At 23.4% G+C, this 18793-nt stretch overlaps 4 protein-coding genes across 5 annotated transcripts; 1 reads left to right on the forward strand and 3 right to left on the reverse strand.

The window, feature by feature from the left end:
- The first annotated feature begins 2462 nt into the window (after nt 1-2462).
- Nucleotides 2463-3984, forward strand: LOC122847840 (tubulointerstitial nephritis antigen-like). Its single transcript, XM_044145697.1, has 5 exons — nt 2463-2575; nt 2656-2837; nt 2906-3042; nt 3109-3227; nt 3945-3984. The coding sequence occupies exons 1-5, from the start codon at nt 2463-2465 to the stop codon at nt 3982-3984; spliced, it is 591 nt and encodes a 196-aa protein (XP_044001632.1).
- Nucleotides 3985-4972: 988 nt separating this feature from the next.
- On the reverse strand, nt 4973-11756 carry LOC122860900 (protein bicaudal D). 2 transcript variants are annotated; one of them, XM_044164958.1, is made up of 8 exons: nt 11041-11756; nt 10679-10819; nt 9675-10514; nt 9457-9603; nt 9242-9274; nt 8430-8856; nt 8097-8342; nt 4973-6994 (listed from the first exon to the last, which is right to left on the reverse strand). In XM_044164958.1, the coding sequence occupies exons 1-8, from the start codon at nt 11236-11238 to the stop codon at nt 6714-6716; spliced, it is 2313 nt and encodes a 770-aa protein (XP_044020893.1). In that variant the 5' UTR covers nt 11239-11756; the 3' UTR covers nt 4973-6713. The 2 variants fall into 2 exon arrangements, with proteins under 2 accessions (XP_044020893.1, XP_044020894.1); XM_044164959.1 differs by lacking the exon at nt 9242-9274 and having other exon boundaries at nt 4974-6994.
- Nucleotides 11757-12748: 992 nt separating this feature from the next.
- On the reverse strand, nt 12749-17194 carry LOC122860902. The gene is made up of 4 exons (XM_044164960.1): nt 17030-17194; nt 14209-14341; nt 13667-14124; nt 12749-13559 (listed from the first exon to the last, which is right to left on the reverse strand). The coding sequence occupies exons 1-4, from the start codon at nt 17129-17131 to the stop codon at nt 12885-12887; spliced, it is 1368 nt and encodes a 455-aa protein (XP_044020895.1). The 5' UTR covers nt 17132-17194; the 3' UTR covers nt 12749-12884.
- Nucleotides 17195-17742: 548 nt separating this feature from the next.
- Nucleotides 17743-18779, reverse strand: LOC122847841. The gene is made up of 4 exons (XM_044145698.1): nt 18684-18779; nt 18458-18599; nt 17916-18370; nt 17743-17814 (listed from the first exon to the last, which is right to left on the reverse strand). The coding sequence occupies exons 1-4, from the start codon at nt 18777-18779 to the stop codon at nt 17743-17745; spliced, it is 765 nt and encodes a 254-aa protein (XP_044001633.1).
- Between the last annotated feature and the right edge of the window lie 14 nt (nt 18780-18793).

Genomic DNA, 18793 nt, shown 5'->3' on the forward strand with positions numbered 1-18793 from the left:
GTTCAGGGTTTTTTAGTCAATCAGTTGAGTCATTTTGATATTTAAAAAATAAAAAAAAAAAAAAAGTCATCATATTTGAATAAACCAAGCTGACATATATAAAAAGTTATTGTAGGAAAAATAAATGAATAAATAAACAAAATTATTTCACGAACAAAAATGAATAAAATGAAGTTACGTAAACAAAAAAAGAAAATTTATTGATTTTCTTATTTATTTATATTTTCTTTGATGGGTCAAAGTTAATTGGAACAATAATTAAGCTTGTTAATCAGGTTAATCGGATAGTTATCTTGATAGAAAACCCTTGGGAATTTATGAAAAAGCTTTGTCATTAATTCATTCAAGATTATCCTTGTGTCTTTTTTACTATACTCAAAAATTTATTTCCCAACTTATCAAAACATTGTTTTAATTTAATATTTTTTTTCATAATTAACCACAATAATATCGTAATTAAATTAAGAAAATAATTTCTCTTTATTTAGATGAAAAAATAAATTAATTATCAATTTATTTTTACAAAAGAAAAATTTTATTTTGAAAAACAAATTTATTATTTTTTTTTTTTTTTGTTTTTTAAATAATTTGATTGATTTTAAATTAATTTAATTTATTTTTCATTTTATATTGGTATTTGTATTTTTTATTTTTCTTTGACCTTTTATTTTGTTTTGTGTAAAGGAAGTTGTTGATATCAAAAATATCGTAAAATAATTTGACCTATGTTTGACCTTTAGCTTGTGATAAATCAGTTAATTAATCAATCAATTATTACTTTTCCATTGTGTATGTTCCATCATCATTTAGTTTGTTATTTTTATTCTTTTTTTTTTTTTTTTCTGATAATAAAAAATGTAATAATGGTATTGAGACTTAGTGAGGTAATTTTGAAAGAATTCGAAAAGTCAAAAGACGATCAATAGTCAAGATATTTGATGGAAGTAAATTATTAAAATATACATGTCAGTATAATTTAAGTAAATAATGTAAAATTTTATTTTTACTAAATTTAATATTATAAATTTTATAAATTATTTTATACACTATAATGGCAATTATGAATTAGAAAGATTCAATAAAGATAAAATTTTATACCATTGAAAGAATTTAGCTGCTGAAAAATACATTGTCATCAATCATTAAACTTTATATAAATTATATCAAATTTATATTTTTAGTGTAAAGAGATGAGACAATGTTGTGGAGATTATATTCGAAATAAATATTGTATTTTGAAAATTTTATATAAAATAAATATTAATTTGTTGAAAAAAATAATGCAAAATAATAATAATATTTTGATTTTATTTACAAGAAAATTATTGAGGAAACCGAAATTTAATTTCCTGAATGTTTGCATAAAGTCATAAAATCATATACTATCTTGCATTCTTTAGTTTTAATATCATCATTAAATTATAACCTTGGTAGTTGGTACAAAAAATTTTCCATGTAAGTAGTATTCATTTTATTGAAATAATATTTTTTTTTTATTAGCAAATATTAAAAAAAAAGAAAAAAAATGTGGACTAGTTTGTTTTGAGAATAATAATTTTAAACTATTTAGTACAATTGTTGCAGTAATCAAAGTCCAAAACTAACTGTCTGGTTTTTTTTTTGTCTTCAAAATCAATTTTAAAAATCATTGACTTGTCGAGCTTAATTTTCATTAATCGAAATGAAATTCGGTAAGTATTTTTAAATTATTAAATAAAATATATAATTTATTGGATTTTTTGTTTTTTTTTTTTTGTCAATTCACCAACGATAATAAGTATATCATGCTTTTAAATTATATTTCGTTTTTTTTTGGCAATCAAGTACGATAATATAAATTATCATTTAAATTTCAATAATATTTCAGTAATTATTGTATTACTTCCCATTTGTGTGGTATTTTTTGGACAGCCTGGAAGATCCCATGGTACATTTATTTCGGTGAGTTTGTTTATTTTGTTAAACATAAATTTTGTAATTTTATATAAAAAAAATTTTTAATATATTTATGAATTGTATATGAATTAATATTAAGGCTTTATTGAGATCACATACCTAGTGGTCTATTTGGCCATAGACTATGTTAATAAAATTAAAAAATAATTCATTATCATTTTAGATGGAAGATAAACCAAAGTACAGAACGATTAATCCAAGTAAGTCACACAAAATATTATCTTTTATAATAAATCACTTTAATAAATACAAAATAAAAAATTTTGACACCACATATTGTTGTTGAATAAAAAAAAGAAAATTCAATTGGAACAAAAGATCCAGTACAATGGCTGTCATCAGTGCAAGGGCCACTTTTAGCTATAGATAGTGTTCCACCACCAAAAACATTTGATCCAAGATTTGATAAGACAAGAAGTGTGTCACCTATCAGGGATCAAGGACGATGTCGATCATCATGGGCTGTTTCAGTTGCTGATGTTATTTCAGACAGACTATCATTAAAAATGAACCGCAATATTACACTAAGTGCTCAACAATTTATTGACTGCATTGATGAAAAATCACAATGTGCTCCAGGCAATCCAGTCAATGCATGGAATTATGCCAAAACAGCAAAGTAAACTGAACTTATTTAAATTTATATATAGAAAATTTTATTTACACACAAATGTTAATTAATAATACTTTTTTTTTTAGATTAATGAGTGAAAAATCTTATCCCTGGACTGGTTTAAATAACAAGTGTCAAGTTTCTACTAAACAATGCCAGGATGAAAATTGTCATTTGAATAAATTATATTCTGTCGATAGTGTTGTTCATTTACCATCTTCTCATGTTGATCTCATGAATGAAATTCTTTACGAAGGATCCATTCAAGGTATACAAATTAAATTACACTTTTTTTGTCTTTAAATATCATTTTTTGTTGTTTGCTTTTGTTATTAGCAACAATGAGAGTGAACAAAAAATTTTCTCTTTACGAGTCTGGGATTCACGAGTGTCTTAAAAGTTTACCTACAATTGGATATCATTCAGTACGAATAGTTGGCTGGTCTGAGACAAAAAACAACAAACAATATTGGGTAAATAAATAAGTATTAAAATTATAAGTATTAAAATATTAATTTTTATAAATATATAATTTTTAGATTGCTGCTAATTCTTGGGGCACCAACTGGGGAGAAAATGGTTATTTTAGAATTACAAAAGGGACTAATGAGTGTGACATTGAATCACATGCACTGGCTGCAAATATACGAGAAAAGGAGTAAAGAAATGAGAGGATGACTATCTATAAACAATTTGATTCACTTAAATTTTTCAAATAAAAAAAAAAAAATTCTTTAATTTAATTTTCAAAACATTAAATTAATTGTAAATAAAATTTTTATATTATTTATTTCTTCATGTCAAAATAAATAAATAAATAAAATATATTTCTCTCAATTGTTCAAACAAACTTTTTAATTTCATAAAAAAAGAAAAAACAATTAACCCAATGTAAAAACAAAATAAAATAAATAAAAAATAAATACAAATATAATCTTTTTTTTCATAATAAAATCAATATATAAATAATTTCGCGTTAAATAATAATAAACTAAATTTATAATTTATAAATTGTGAAAAGATTTAAATTCTGATAAAATGTTTTTTTTTTTTTTAAATGTAATAATCAATAAAAAAAATTCAATTTATATTTCATCAAATTTAAAAAATCAATTAATATTAATATTTCAAAAAAATGATTAATTATTAAAGTACCTTAGATGTTATCACATCAAACTTTATCGAAAAAAAAAAAAAATGAATTTAAATATTCAAGAAAATCGATAAGTTCAAAAAGGGTTCAAATGAATTATAAAAACTCATCAAACTTATTGAAAAAAAAAAAATACAACGAGATATTATAATATCACCCCAAATTCATTATTATTTTTTTTATTTATTAGCTATTATAAATTAATTATAATTAATTATTCAGAAATCCATCACCAGTTATTTTACATTTACTTATGATCTAAATTTCTTTTTTATTATTTCAATTTTTGTATACAGATATATTATTATATAGATACAATTTGTTATTCATGATTTTATTATTCGATAATTTTTTTATTATTCATTAAACTATAGCTAAACATTGTTTATATTATTATTGAACATCACGAAGTCGCAGGAATTATTAATATTGCCAGGGACGCAATTGAATATATATTTTATATATTAGTTTTTTTTTATTTTTTTTAATGATAATGATCACGCTTTGATAATTTAAAAATACTATTACTATTTTGTTTTTTTTTTTAAATTTACTTATTGTTTATATAAATGGCAATAATTTCGCGATAAATGTGTCGATTTTTATAATTTTTTTTCAAATCAGTGCAAAGGCAAATTGGTGAATCAATTCGGCGATATTATTTATTGATTAAAATAAAAGTGCAAGAGATAAATTATAACATAATCTTTAAATTTTTAAATGTCAATAAATAAAAAAAAATCTAAATCAGATGATATTGATTGATAAAATGACTTTTAAAAATTTATTTTAAATGCAACAATAATATACATTATTTAAAAAAAACTTTTTCGTTTTTTTTTTGTTTAGATGGTAATATTTGGCAGGAAAATAAAAATAAAAAAAGCTTTTGACAAAATAATTATCCTGTGACAACGTGATGATTGAATTTTTAAAAAAATTTGTTTTTCATTTAATTTTTATTAAATTTTACAGGGAAGGGACGGTGGTCTGAGGCTGGCTCGGTTTTTGGACATAACGTATAAACATTTAAAAATTTAATTTTCATAATAATACATCACCCGTGTCGTGTTATAATTTTAAATATCAATAAAAATTGAGGACGGCCTTAAATTAACATTTACATCAATTGGTAAAATTAAAAAATATAAATAATATTTAGCCAATTGCGACGGATATATTTAAAATACTGCGATGTTTTATAAAATCAACGAGAAACAAAGAAAATTCTATATTAGAATTTTATTGATTTTATATTTAAATTATTATGTGATTGTTTTATTTATTTTCTTTTTTATCGTCATATTGACACGGGTGATTAAAAACTGTATAAATATAATTTTAAATTGGTCAATTATTCAATAGAACAATCAACTTGAATTATTGTTATTTTTAGTTTACAAATTTTGTTAATTTTTTTGTTATTTAAATTATTTTATTATCGTTTAATATAACAATAAATGAATATTATAATTACTAATTCAATGTACAATTTATTATTATTAATAATGTAACAATAAACTCAATTTAAAATGAAAAAATAATAATTAAAAATAAAAATATTAATGAGAAAAAAAACAAACACTTAGAAATTATTTTTATTATTATTTTTTCATCAATAAATTCGCACGAGAAATAAAAAAAAAAACTTCATGACTTTTATAACGATTTAATGGTATTTCTTTTTATTAATTAAATTTTATTTTTCAACAAGTCAAATGAAAAATGGACAATAATAACAATATTTTATTTTATATTTAAAGATTTTTTTAAAACGCAAAAAAAATTGTATTTAAAGAAAATTTGTTTTATTTTTTTTTCAAATTTACTATTGAGCTGCCAAAAAAAAAAAAAAAAAAAAAAAATTGTAATCATTAATTAACAATTAACTTGTGTCAATAAAAATAGCTAATTGAAATAAAATTAATTTGATTATGTTAATTAAAAATAATACTATGTGACTGATAACAAATATAATTATTATTATTTTTTTTTTTCATTTTTAAAATCAGTAATACGATTTTTTTTTTAGATTTTATTTTTTAAACTAGCTGCCTAATTTGATGTTCAAGTGATCTATTAATAGACCAAATTAATAATTAAATCAAAATAATATATATAATTTTAAAAATCGTTATATATTTTATTATAAATTGAAAAGAAAAATTTTTTAAATTAAAAAAATGTAAATAAATTTTTAAAAAATTAATTCGAAATTCGACGGAATTTTTTTTCTTTTTGTTTGTTAATAAATTTTCTTTTTTTTTTCTTTTCCTCAGCTACCAGCGTCAGAATAAACTGATTAATTAAAAATCTACGAATATATATTTTTCACTAAAATACAAAAAACTTTCTATCATTCTAGTTTATGTAATTATTTTTGTTTAAAAATTTATATTCATTTTTCTATACTAAAAATTAATTATAAACAACTACAAATTATTCATTTTCGCTTGATAATAATTATCATATTTTTTTTTTTTCACCACACAATAGTATTGTCACTACAATTAAATCACTATTTAAAATGATTTAAAATTTGATATAATTATTTTCAACCCGAAAATAACACGTTGAAATTTCTACAATAAAAACAAACGTAAATAAAGAAAAAAAAAAAAATCTCATTTTTTAAATTATGATACTGGTAACGATGAGAAAAAAAAATATATATAAATATATAAATATAAATGTGATATGGAGCTTTTTTGTGACTAATATTATTTTAAAAATAATAAAAAAAAAATTCTCAAATTATCTCTTTTCGTAGCTTTGCAAAAATATTTATAAATTTTTTTTTTTGTTTTGATAATATTTATCAATTGCAGTAATGATTATTGGCAATGATTATTTTTTAAACTTGAGATAAATTTGAGATTTTAATTTGATATTTATATTTTTGTTTTTCCTACTATTTCTTTTATTATTTATTAAATTTATTGTTTAATTTTGTCACAATTAAAAAGCTTTGCTCCACATCTTGACCATTTTCTAAAAAAAATCACGACCCATATGTGGACGGTTTGATTGTTGCTGTAAACGTGCACGACCACGTCCATTACCACCAGTACCATGTCTACGTGTATTTCTTAATTCACGATCAACTTCAAGCTCTTCAAGTTTCATTGTAAGTCCCAATTTTTGTTGTACAGCTAGACGTAATAAATGATTCAATGTTTTTCTATCTTCTTCAGCAACAGCAAGTTGACGTTGTAATTCTTCAACTTGTGTTACATATTCCTCACATCGTGCAGCAAACATTGCACGTAAACCTGTTGGTATCGTACGGTTAGAAGGTATTAAAAAAACACCAAAGGGTATAAATGGTTTATGTTGTTTTTTTTTTATCATTTTTTAAAGATTTCTTTTATCTTCAATGAATAATTAATCAGTGATAGGGAATTTAGGATACACATTGGAATAGCTAGGAGTATTTTTGGTTTGTTTTTTTTTTTTGCGTGCCATATGAACATTGAAAAACATTTTTTTAAATTAATTAATTAAACAAACAATGATAAATGAAATAAAGAAAAAAAAATGACTCAATTTTTTCAAATAGATTAATTCGTGTTAAAAAAAAACAAAGTTGATTAATAAAATGAATATAAAGGTCAATTATTTGTAATAGCTTTTAAAATCCTTGGCCTTTTTTGAGAGACTTTTTTTTTGTTTTTAATGAAAAATAAATGAATAGAAGTTTATATATATCCAAGTGAATAAAAATTGATTTTTTTTTCTTTTTACGATTGCCATTTACAGTATTACTTTTCTTTTTTTTTATTTTTTTTACAGTAATATATTTCTAAATTCATGAAATCACGTTTGCTTGTAAACTTGTTGGATTTGTACGTAAAGTAATTTTTAATTGAATTTTTTATTTTTATTGTAAACTTCAAGTGAAAATTATAAAAAAAAAAAGAATACACACGAATGCAAGGAGCATGAATTTCTTGTAAATATAAAAATATATATTTCTTTTCGTTTTATTCTACTAAGTAATTTAATAAGAAAAAAAAAAAAAAAAATCTATTATGGCAACAAGATTAAATAAATTCTTTTTATAACTAAATTTAATAAATAAAAAAAAAAAAAATTTATGAATTATATTTGGTGCAATAAACACGATGGCAATCACCAAGTGCAACAGCCAAATCAATGACAGTCGAGCTCGATATTAATATGACAATAGAAAAAAAAACTAAAAGAAAAAAAAATAATTGTTAACGATAATATTTAAATGTTTTTTTTTTTATATTAAAATTCATGTTAAAGGAAGAGAAAAAAAACAAGGATAAAAATAATATTTGGAATTAATAAGGATCAAAAAATCATAACAATAAAATCATCAATAATAATAATAAATAATTAACATACTTGAAAATGTTGCTGCGTTTTCTTTCAATCTTCTCAATTCATTTCGTAATTTTGATATTGTTTCACCGACAATAATCTTTTCACTTTCATACTTGCTCTTGAGATTGGTCAATGCAACTTCAGCTGTATTTTTATTTGATTTAAGTACTGTTCTTAATGTTGCTATTTGTTCACGTTTTGCTGACAACAATGCTTTTAATTTAATAACTTGTTCTTGAAGATCACCTTCTTCAGCTTTATTTTCACCTAAAGATTATCAAAAAAAAAATTAAATTATATTCAAGATAATTAATTGTAAGTATAATTAAAAATTGTAAATAAATATAAACTTACAGTCAGATATATTTGCTTGACTTCCTTTTAATTTTGACATGTCAATAGTATGTTCAACAGCATTTTTCAAATGTTTTATTTGATCCATAGCTGTTTCAATTGATTTACTAATTTCCTTGGCTTTACTTAAACTCTCAAGTTCTTTTATTGGTAAATCAGTTTTTGATAATGTTCTAAACCACTCAATTTTACCATTATCTTCTTCATCATCTTTATCAGGAACTATTTTTTCATGATCAAGTATAACTCTTGATGGTGTTTCACCATTAACTGTACAAACATGATGATACAATTGTGCAAGTTCATCAGATATATTTTGTAAATCATTTTGTGCTTTATCCAAACAACCACCAGCATCACCAGCTAATTTTGATAATACAATAATATCTGATTCAAGCTGTGAATTTTTACTCTCAGTATCCAATAACTGTAAAATTAATTAACAAAAAAAAATAAAATTATTAGTTTTTTAAATTAAACATTGATTTAAAAAAATGAAAATGAATTGTTTAGATTGATGATTTTTATATTTCCTAAAAAATTATTATAAATATTTTTATGAATTTTAGAAAAATTATTTAATTATTATCAAAAAGACATTTGTAAAATGAGTTGAATGAAAAATTTGATGATTTCATGCCATGTTGTTGATGTAAACTGTGATTTTAAGTTAATAGTTAATTTTATTTTTGTTGAAGCAGCACGTAACAGACACTGTTAGAAATTTAAAGCAATAATTTTGATATTAGTCATCTAATTTTATAAACCTAATATTAATTTATAGAACAATTTTCAAATTAACACGTTCCAACCTTTTTTTTAATGCACATCTCTGACATTGGTATCTGGAACGCCATAATTATTTGTTCAACATAAAAATTCACCAATTTAAAAACCATCACCAAGAGGACAATAATAGATTTGTTTTTTTTTTAAAAAAAACAATATTAATAAATTATATAACAATAATGTATAAAAATTAATTTACTAATTAAAATTAATTCTGATTGTTGTTTAAAATATTTACCTTATTACGAAGATTTGTTAGCTCTGTTCTTAATTGTTGAGTTGTATCAGATATTGTTAGTCCAGCTTCAAGTTCAGCAAGATCATTTTGTAGTTGATTAATTTCACGAGCAGACATTGTACTCCATTGATGATACTGCATGACAGCCTAATAATAAATTAATATTAGCAAAATATTGCATTGTTTGTTTAAATTAAATTAAGCATTAAATTAATTACCTGAGTTAATTTGTCCAATGCAGTTTCATCAGTTTGTTTATCTGGTAATTTTGAATGTAAATGTTGTAATGATTGTACATGTGCTGCTAATTGTACAATTCTAGCAACAAATGCTTGTAATTCACCTTGACTTTTTTCAATAACATGCTGACTATCACGTAAATTTTGTGTTAATATTATTTTTTCATTTTCAACAATTTCCAATTGTTTTTCTAGTTTTTTTAATTCATTTAAATGAATTTCCGAAAATAAATCAACTTGTTTAACACTTGTGGCAGATGTACCTGGTTCTTGTGTTTTTAAATCATCTTCAATACGTCGTAATGCTGGTGAATCATCTTCACCATCACTACAAATTGTTTGATCATCAGTTATACCACGTATTGATAATGCTAAATTACTTAAATTATATATTGATTCATTATTCATACGTTGATCAAGTTCTTTTTTTAATGAATATTTTGCTTCACGTTCAGCTTGTAATGATTCAAGTGCTTCTTCCATTTGTTCTTCAGCAATATTTTTTAATTTTGATAATTCTTTAACTTGACTATTTAATAATTCAACTTCTTCATTTAATCTACGTATTTCATATTTTGCACTTTCAAATTCAACTTGACTTGAACGTAATGTTGATACTTGTTTTTGTAATGTTATATTTTCATCTTCAAGCTCAGAATAATCTTGTAATAAACGAGTTTCACGAAAACGACATTCACGTAAATCAGTACGTAATTTTTTACGTTCACTTTCAGCATGTTGATGATCTTTTCCAACATCTTCACGTTCTTGAAGGGCATGGTCACGCTCTGCTTCCACACGATCCAATTCATGTCGCACCTATTATTTATTACAAAACAATAATAATCATCATTTTATTGGTCTCATTATCAAATGATAAATTAATACATACATCTCATCAGTTAATCAACATATTAAAAGCAAATAAAATTATTACAATATATTAATTTTATTTGTTTTCTTTTTTTTTCTTGTTTATTTACCTGTTTTATTTCATTTTCCAATTCAATTATTTGTGTTTGCAATGACGTTTCTCGAGCTGCTGTTTCATTAAGTAAACTCTCTTCTTGTTCAATGCCACTTTTTGTTGTTAGCTTTGTTGTTGTATGAAATTTTGCTAATGCCTGAAAGATAATAAATATATTTTTATTTTTATTTGTTTTTATTATTGTATGAAAAATTAAAATATAAATATTTTCTTGACAACAAGCTTCAAAACAAACTTAACAATAAATATTGTTTCAAGTTTTTTTTTTCTTATCAAAATAAATTTTATATAATAAAGAATATTGGATGTGTATTTTTAAGTATTAAAATTTAATGAGTAAATAATTTTTGGACTAACCTCTTGGGTAATTTCGAGATCATGCCTGGCATTTTCATAGAGTGATTCAAGATCATTGCACCGTTGTTCAAGTGTTGATTTTTCTTCCAAAAGTGCAAGACCATATTGAGCTGATTGAATTTTTTCAGTTGATGCCAAATCAAGTTCTCTTGATAGTCTTTCAATTTCCGATCGTAATTCATCATTTGTAGTTGCCATTTTTTTTTTTTTTTTTCTTTACTCAATTTGCTTTATTTTAATTTCGAAAAGTACACCACGTTTTTTTTTTTTTTTTTTATTTCTTGGATATTTGTTGAATGAAATAAATTATTGAAAAAATAATTAAATTGTTACCGAGGATCATCTGGGGTTATTGACCAATATTTACTTGACATTGTTTGACTTGTAAAATTATTAATTGTTTATTAATTATTGTTAAATAACTTTTTTATTATTTTTCTTGTGTTTCTGTCAATTTTTGGTCATCCAGCCTTGTTCGAGTTTGGTGCTCAACTGAGATGACGTTTTTTTTTTTTTTATTATTTTATTTTACAAAATTATAATTCACTCCCCACCGGTTTTAAATTTATTTTCAGTCTGATGATGATCAAGGCATACAGTGACACACACACAAAACAAGAAATCAGATTCTAAACCGGATGAACATACACGATTATAAAAATATCTATTCATGATTGTCCATAAAGTGCTGTTTCTGATGGGCTCATTATTGTGCCTCACAATGGCGTTTGATTATTATTATAATAATATTTAATAACAATAATAATTGATCAAAATAATAAGCACCAAAATGGCGATTAATTATTGTGAATATCTACTTTGCCGATGAGTGGCTAAATCTTGTACATTTTAAATTTGAACATTTAAATAATTTTTATAAATCAAAATTATTATTAAAATATTATATAATAGTTGCATTGTTATTATAATTGATATATTGTTTACTTGGGTAATCACCAATTTAGATCGACATGTTAGAATGTGATGTAAACTTGTGTAAACAAAATAGTAAACTTCTATTTAAAAATAATAATTCAAATAAACTATGAGTTTAAAAAAAAAATTAAAATAAGAAAAAATATATTTAAAACAACAACAATTTTAATAATTTATTTTTATTCTTATGTAATTAATAACAGTGTATGTAATTGTTAATTTTACAACAATTATTATACCAAAATTAATAAAACTACAAAAACAACACGTTTGGATATTTTTTAATTTTATATCAAATTAATTATATATCTTCATAAATTAAAAAACAAATATTTTTATAAATAAATCAACTAAATAATAACAAGATAATTGTAAATATTATTTATAGAATTGGCTTAATTAAAATTACTTGCAAAAACCTAGCACCTCAGATATGACTCATATCACACCTCATTCCCGGTGACCCGGTGATATTAATCTCAAAAAATGGGATGGGCTTATGGGCTTATCTAAATCTCTACAGCCAATAAGTCTGCAAAAAAAAAAATCAAGTCAATGGCTGTGCTCATTTCGATTTTAACAAGTTGTTCTTAATTTTTTGTCTTTTTCTTGTAATAAAATAATAATAAAACTAGAACTTTGACAATGGATAAAAAATATTAAAAAGCACATTAATTTTATTAGTTAATTTATGTGAATAATTAATAATATTGTAATAATAATAATTGAGTCAACAATCATTACATCAAAATTTAGAAAAAACATCAAGTACAAAGGTAATGTTAACACATTTATTTATCAATCAATTATTTTTTTTCATCTTCAAGTTGCATGAGAATAAATTGAATAACATTCTTAATATAATAAAAATATCATGAACAAAATTATTTTAGATATAAATGAAAAAATTATTCGTCATCATCTAATAAATCTCGAGTTGAAACGACGCATTCAATTTCTAAAAATGGTGATTTATATTCTGGAGTATCAAATATACCATCAATATTTGCAAGAGAAATCATCATTGATAAAATAATTCCATTCTTGCGATTTCTTGTTAATTCAGCAGCTTTTTTAACAAGTTCATGAGTTACTTTTGTAAATGCAACTCTCAGTATCTTTAATTCTGGTGAATTTTCAATAACTTTAATGATTGAATAATTAGTAACACTACACATTCGTACATCTAAGTATGTCATATTTTTAAAAAACTGGACTGATGAATCAGTGATATAATAATTAAAAGAATCATCTTCAAATCTAATTCTAAGTTGTCTCAGTGATTTTTTATGTGTAAGTGCAATTATACCAATATCTGTAACTTGAAAACCCCATATTTTTAAAGTTTCTAATTTTCTAAAATTATTAGCAACATTGATTAGAAAATCATCTGTTACGCCGTCATTATCAGTATCATTTATGTATTCAGCTTCTCCAAAGCGTCCTTCATATCTGAGCGGAATAAGGTCATCTTGGTGAAAAACGTCAGCATTCATTGGTGCTGCGTAAAATAATGGTCTATTGACATCATTCAGATAACCGAATAAATCAAAATATTCCAAGGCATTTAATTGAGAAAGCACCTAAGGCAAAAAAAAATAAAGATAAAAACATTCATTATTATTTTCTTATAAAAGAAATATATTTATAATTTTTTTTTTGATATTATTATTGTAAAATCTAAACTTACTGAAGTAAATATATTTGGTATTTCTTCGTTACGTCTAGTTATTCTCCAATTGAAAAATGCAAGATGATTCAATGTATCAGCAACATCAATCAATGAATTTATCAACTCAGTTGGTATGCTTGAATTACATTGAAATATTATTTTTAGCGATTGAAGACTAGACATGTTTGAAAATGCATTTTTAAAATGTACATTTTTAACATTTGCAAATCTCAATCGTAGGCTTACAATTTGTGGACAAGTTTTTTTAATCAATGGCATTATATTTGAATTACCATAGCCAATTATATCTAACTCTGTTAAATAACGACCACACTGATTTATTAGTCTTTTTAAACATCTCGATTTTTTATTTGTTTGTTCAGTTTCATCACGATCATATTTCCAATAAAGATATTCAAGTTTTTGTACATTATTGGACCAAGAATAAGGGAGAGCTTCTTTCCATTTTTTACATACTAAAACATCAAATAATTGCACACGTATTAATGACTATAAATAATCTATTTATTAATATAATTTTATTGTGTTAATTGACATACCTTGTGCAACTTTTGGCCTCTCAAATGGTGGTATATGTGTAAATATTTGTGCCAAACAATCATTATTAACACGTTCAATTACTTTATTTTGCATGCATGTTGCATTATCATCACCATCATCAACATCATTGTACTGTAAAAAATAAAAAATAAATATTACACACTCTTCGTTATAGTTTTTTAATCAACAATAATAAAAACATAAACAACTGACCTCTTGCTTTGTGTTAGTTGATGAAATATTAATTTCATTTTCAATTATATCTCGACATTTAATATCATTTACCTTTTGCTTTTTTTTACTCTCCATATTTTTCTTTATATTTTTTAGACTTTGTCTATCGATTATATTATACCAAAAACTGGCTGACAAGCACGACAACAAGTTAAATAAATTTTTAAAAACACAAAAACAATGTTTGTTATAAATAAATTGACCGAATAATTATTTAACTGCTAAAATAAATTGATTGCTTATATGTATTAACCATGAAAAAAAGACAGATGTATTATTCTTCTACACTTGATGCAGTCTAGATCGACCCCATCGTCCTGAAACAAAAAATAAAATACATATTAACAGTCATTTTTTTTTATATTCAAGGTCATGGAAGGTTAGATGTGATGGAAACAAAAGAAGAAACTACAATTAAAAAAAAAGAAAATCAAATAAACTGGATATTTAAAAGATAAGAAATATCTAAAATGACAATGATTTTAATAATTCATTTATTTGAATAAATAAAAATGGTATATGCAATTGTTAAGTCAACAATTACATACACTATAATTATCAGTACAACATCAATTACAAAATCAACACATTTATTTATCAATAAATTAGATAAATTATTTCTTTTTCATCTTCTAAGTCAGATTAAATTTAACATCAATAATATAACATCAATTAAATTTAATTTATTGTGATGATTATAAATGATAAATTCATGAAAAATTATCATGCATTCTATTCATCAGGGAAGTTGTTAATATAATTGTCGTAAAATTTAACTCGCAGCTCTGAGTACTCTTATTTTTAATCTATAATTTCGACAATGAATAAAAACTATTACAAACCACAATGATTTTATTAGTTGATTTATGTGAATAATTAATAATTGAGTCAACAATCATTACTCCATAATTTAAAAAAACATCAAGTACAAAAGCAACACATTTATTTATTTTTTTTATTTAAATTATTCTTTAAAGTTGCATGAGAATAAATTGAATAACATTTTTAATATAATAAAAATATCATGAACAAAATTATTTTAGATATAAATGAAAAATTTATTCGTCATAATCTACTAAATCTTCAGTTGAATCGACGATATCAATTTTTAAAAATGGTGATTTATATTCTGGTGTATCAAAAATACCATCAATATTTGCAAGAGAAATCATCATTGATAAAATAATTCCATTCTTGCGATTTCTTGTTAATTCAGCAGCTTTTTTAACAAGTTCATGAGTTACTTTTGTAAATGCAACTCTCAGTATCTTTAATTCTGGTGAATTTTCAATAACTTTAATGATTGAATAATTAGTAACATTACACATTCGTACATCTAAGTATGTCATATTTTTAAACAATTGGACTGATAAATCAGTGATATTATCATAAAAATAATCATCGTCATATCTAATTCTAAGTTGTCTCAGAGACTTGTTATGTGTAAGTGCAATTATACCAATATCTGTGACTTCAAAACACCATACTTTTAAAGTTTCTAATGATTCAAAATTATTAGCAACATTAATTAGTGAATCATTCGTAATTCCTTCAAAGTAAAAAGGATGCAAGTAATCGTATTCTGTACAGCGTCTATCATAACTGGGACCAAAAAGCTCATCTTGGTGAAAAAAGTCAACATTTGTTTTTATTGAGTCAAATAATGGTTTATTAACTTTTTCCTCGTAACCGAACAAATCAAAAAATCGCAAAGCGATTAGTTGAGGAAGTACCTGAGAAAAAAAAAATAGATAAACATGTATTATTATTTACTAATTATAAAAGCAATTTGTTTAATATCATATTCTTGTTGTAAAATTAAAACTTACCGAGGTAAATAAATCTGGTATTTTTTTGTTATATCTATTTCTTTTCCAATTAAAAAATGCAAGATGATTCAATGTATCAGCAACATCAATCAATGAATTTATCAACTCAATTGGTATGCTTGGTTTACATTGAAATATCATTTTTAGCGTTTGAAGATTAGACATGTTGGAAAATGCATTTATAAAATGTACCTTTAGAACAGTTGCAATTCTTAATCGTAGACTTAAAATTTGTGGACAAGATATTTTAATCAATGGTATAATATCTGAATTACCATAGCCAATTATATCTAATTCTGTTAAATAACGACCACATTGATTTATTAGTCCTTTTAAACATCTTGATTTTCTAACTCTTTGTTCAGCTTCATGACTATCATATCTCCAATAAAGACATTCAAGTTTTTGTACTTTATTGGACCAAGAATAAGAGAAAGCTTCTTTCCATTTTTTACATACTGAAAAATTAAATAATTACACACGTATTAATGACTATAAATAATCTATTTATTAATATAATTTTATTGTGTTAATTCACATACCTTGTGCAACTTTTGGCCTCTCAAATGGTGGTATATGTGAAAATATTTCTGCTAAACAATCAGTATTAACACGGTCAATCACTTTATCTTGCATCCATGTTGCATTATCATCACCATCATCAACATCATTGTACTGTAAAAAATAAAACAATAAATATCACACACTCATTGTTATAGTTTTTTAATCAACAATAATAAAAACATAAACAACTGACCTCTTGCTTTGTGTTAGTTGGTAAAATATTAATTTCATTTTCAACTATATCTAGACATTTAATATCATTTTCCTTTTGCCTTTTTTCATTCGAGATCTCCATATTTATTTATATTTATTAATCTATCTGACGTGTACGACAACAGGTTAAATATGTTCTTGAAAATTCTATAACAAGTGTTACTATTGATGCAACGACTGAATGATTATAATTTTTATAATTATTTAACTGCCTATGTTACTTGCTTTTGTTAACAATGAAATTTTAACGCATGTCATTCACACTTGATGTAGTCTAGATTTGCACATCAGTCTGAACTTGCAGTCGTCCAGCAAAAAAATAGATCAACCGTCATTTTATATTAGCAGGTCATGGAAGGTTAGATGTGATGTAAACAAAAGAGAGGAAGCTACTATAAAAGAAAATAAATCAAATAAATTTGATTTAAAAAAAATAAATATCTAAAACGACAATGATTTTAATAGTTCATTTATTTGAATTATTAATAATAGTGTATGTAATTGTTAAGTCAACAATTATTACACAAAAATTAATAAAACATCAGCTATACAGAAGCATCTCATTTATATATCAATAAATTTTTTCATCTTAAAAGTTACATTAAACTTCTTAACAACAATAATATAACATTAATAGAAATTAATTTATTGTAACAATTATTATTTATAAAATAATAACTTTATGAAAAATCATCATGCATATTGATCAGGAAATTGATAGCCAAAAAGATCAAAGAATCTCAAAGTAGTCATTTGAGAGAATACCTGAGGAGAAGAAAGAGATAAACATTTATTATCTATTAATTATAAAAGTAATTTGTTTAATATTTTTTGTTAATATTATTGTTGTATAAAATTAAACTTACCGAGCTGAATAAAGCTGGCATTTTTTGGTTACGGGGATTTCTTTTCCAGTTAAAAAATGCAAGAGTCTTTAAAGTACGAGTAAGATCCCTCAACGCCAGTATCAACAAAATGGGTATGCTTGCACTACATTGAAATATTAGTCTTAGTATTTGAAGTTTCGACATGTATGAAAATGCATCTTTAAAATGTAAACTTTTAATATTTTTAAATCTCAATTGAAGTCTCACAAGATGTGGACAAGATATTCTGATCAATGGCACTATATCAGAATTATCATAATGAATTGTATTCAATTCTGTTAAATAGCGACCACATTGATCTATTAATCCTTTTAAACATATAACTTTTCGACTTCCTCTATGTGCTACAACACCATCATATTTCCAATGGAGACACTCGAGCTTTTTTACATTGGACCAGGAATAAGGAAGAGCTTCTCTCCACTTTTTACATACTGAAAAATTATATAACCACACACGTATTAATGACTATTAATATTCTGTTAATTAAATAATTTATATGACTTTAATAATTTACATACCTTGTGCAACTTTTGGTCTTTCAAATGGTGGAATATGCTTAAATATATGTGCCAAGCAATAAGTATTAACACGGTCAATTACGTTATCCTCCATCCATGCTGCATCATCATCAACATCAACATCATTCTGCTCATATTGTACCTGCAATAAAATAATTTAATACACATCAATTGTTAATTTTAATTACATTATTAATCAGCAATAATAAAAATAAATAAAACTGACCATTTGCTTCTTGTGAGGTGGTGAAACTATCATTTCATTTTCAGCCACGTCTACACATTCAATCTCATCTAGCTTCCGCTTTTTTACACACTGCATGTTTTTCAATTTCA

The sequence above is a fragment of the Aphidius gifuensis genome, linkage group LG1 (genome assembly GCF_014905175.1).
Source record: "Aphidius gifuensis isolate YNYX2018 linkage group LG1, ASM1490517v1, whole genome shotgun sequence".
In the NCBI taxonomy this organism is placed as follows: domain Eukaryota; kingdom Metazoa; phylum Arthropoda; class Insecta; order Hymenoptera; family Braconidae; genus Aphidius; species Aphidius gifuensis.

What these genes read in the sequence shown, in the direction of transcription:
- LOC122847840 (XM_044145697.1), top strand. Translation starts at nt 2,463, where the DNA reads ATGAACCGCAATATTACACTAAGTGCTCAACAATTTATTGACTGCATT. An exon ending in TTACGAAGGATCCATTCAAG is followed by an intron (nt 2,838 to 2,905) that starts GTATACAAATTA and finishes TTTTGTTATTAG; the next exon opens with CAACAATGAGAGTGAACAAA. An exon ending in AAAACAACAAACAATATTGG is followed by an intron (nt 3,043 to 3,108) that starts GTAAATAAATAA and finishes TATAATTTTTAG; the next exon opens with ATTGCTGCTAATTCTTGGGG.
- LOC122860900 (XM_044164958.1), bottom strand. Translation starts at nt 11,238, where the DNA reads ATGGCAACTACAAATGATGAATTACGATCGGAAATTGAAAGACTATCA. An exon ending in CATTGGACAAATTAACTCAG is followed by an intron (nt 9,604 to 9,674) that starts GTAATTAATTTA and finishes ATTTATTATTAG; the next exon opens with GCTGTCATGCAGTATCATCA. An exon ending in TCAAGCAAATATATCTGACT is followed by an intron (nt 8,343 to 8,429) that starts GTAAGTTTATAT and finishes GATAATCTTTAG; the next exon opens with GTGAAAATAAAGCTGAAGAA.
- LOC122860902 (XM_044164960.1), bottom strand. Translation starts at nt 17,131, where the DNA reads ATGGAGATCTCGAATGAAAAAAGGCAAAAGGAAAATGATATTAAATGT. An exon ending in CAACTAACACAAAGCAAGAG is followed by an intron (nt 14,342 to 17,029) that starts GTCAGTTGTTTA and finishes TATTTTTTACAG; the next exon opens with TACAATGATGTTGATGATGG. An exon ending in GAGGCCAAAAGTTGCACAAG is followed by an intron (nt 14,125 to 14,208) that starts GTATGTCAATTA and finishes TTGATGTTTTAG; the next exon opens with TATGTAAAAAATGGAAAGAA.
- LOC122847841 (XM_044145698.1), bottom strand. Translation starts at nt 18,779, where the DNA reads ATGCAGTGTGTAAAAAAGCGGAAGCTAGATGAGATTGAATGTGTAGAC. An exon ending in CACCTCACAAGAAGCAAATG is followed by an intron (nt 18,600 to 18,683) that starts GTCAGTTTTATT and finishes ATTTTATTGCAG; the next exon opens with GTACAATATGAGCAGAATGA. An exon ending in AAGACCAAAAGTTGCACAAG is followed by an intron (nt 18,371 to 18,457) that starts GTATGTAAATTA and finishes ATAATTTTTCAG; the next exon opens with TATGTAAAAAGTGGAGAGAA.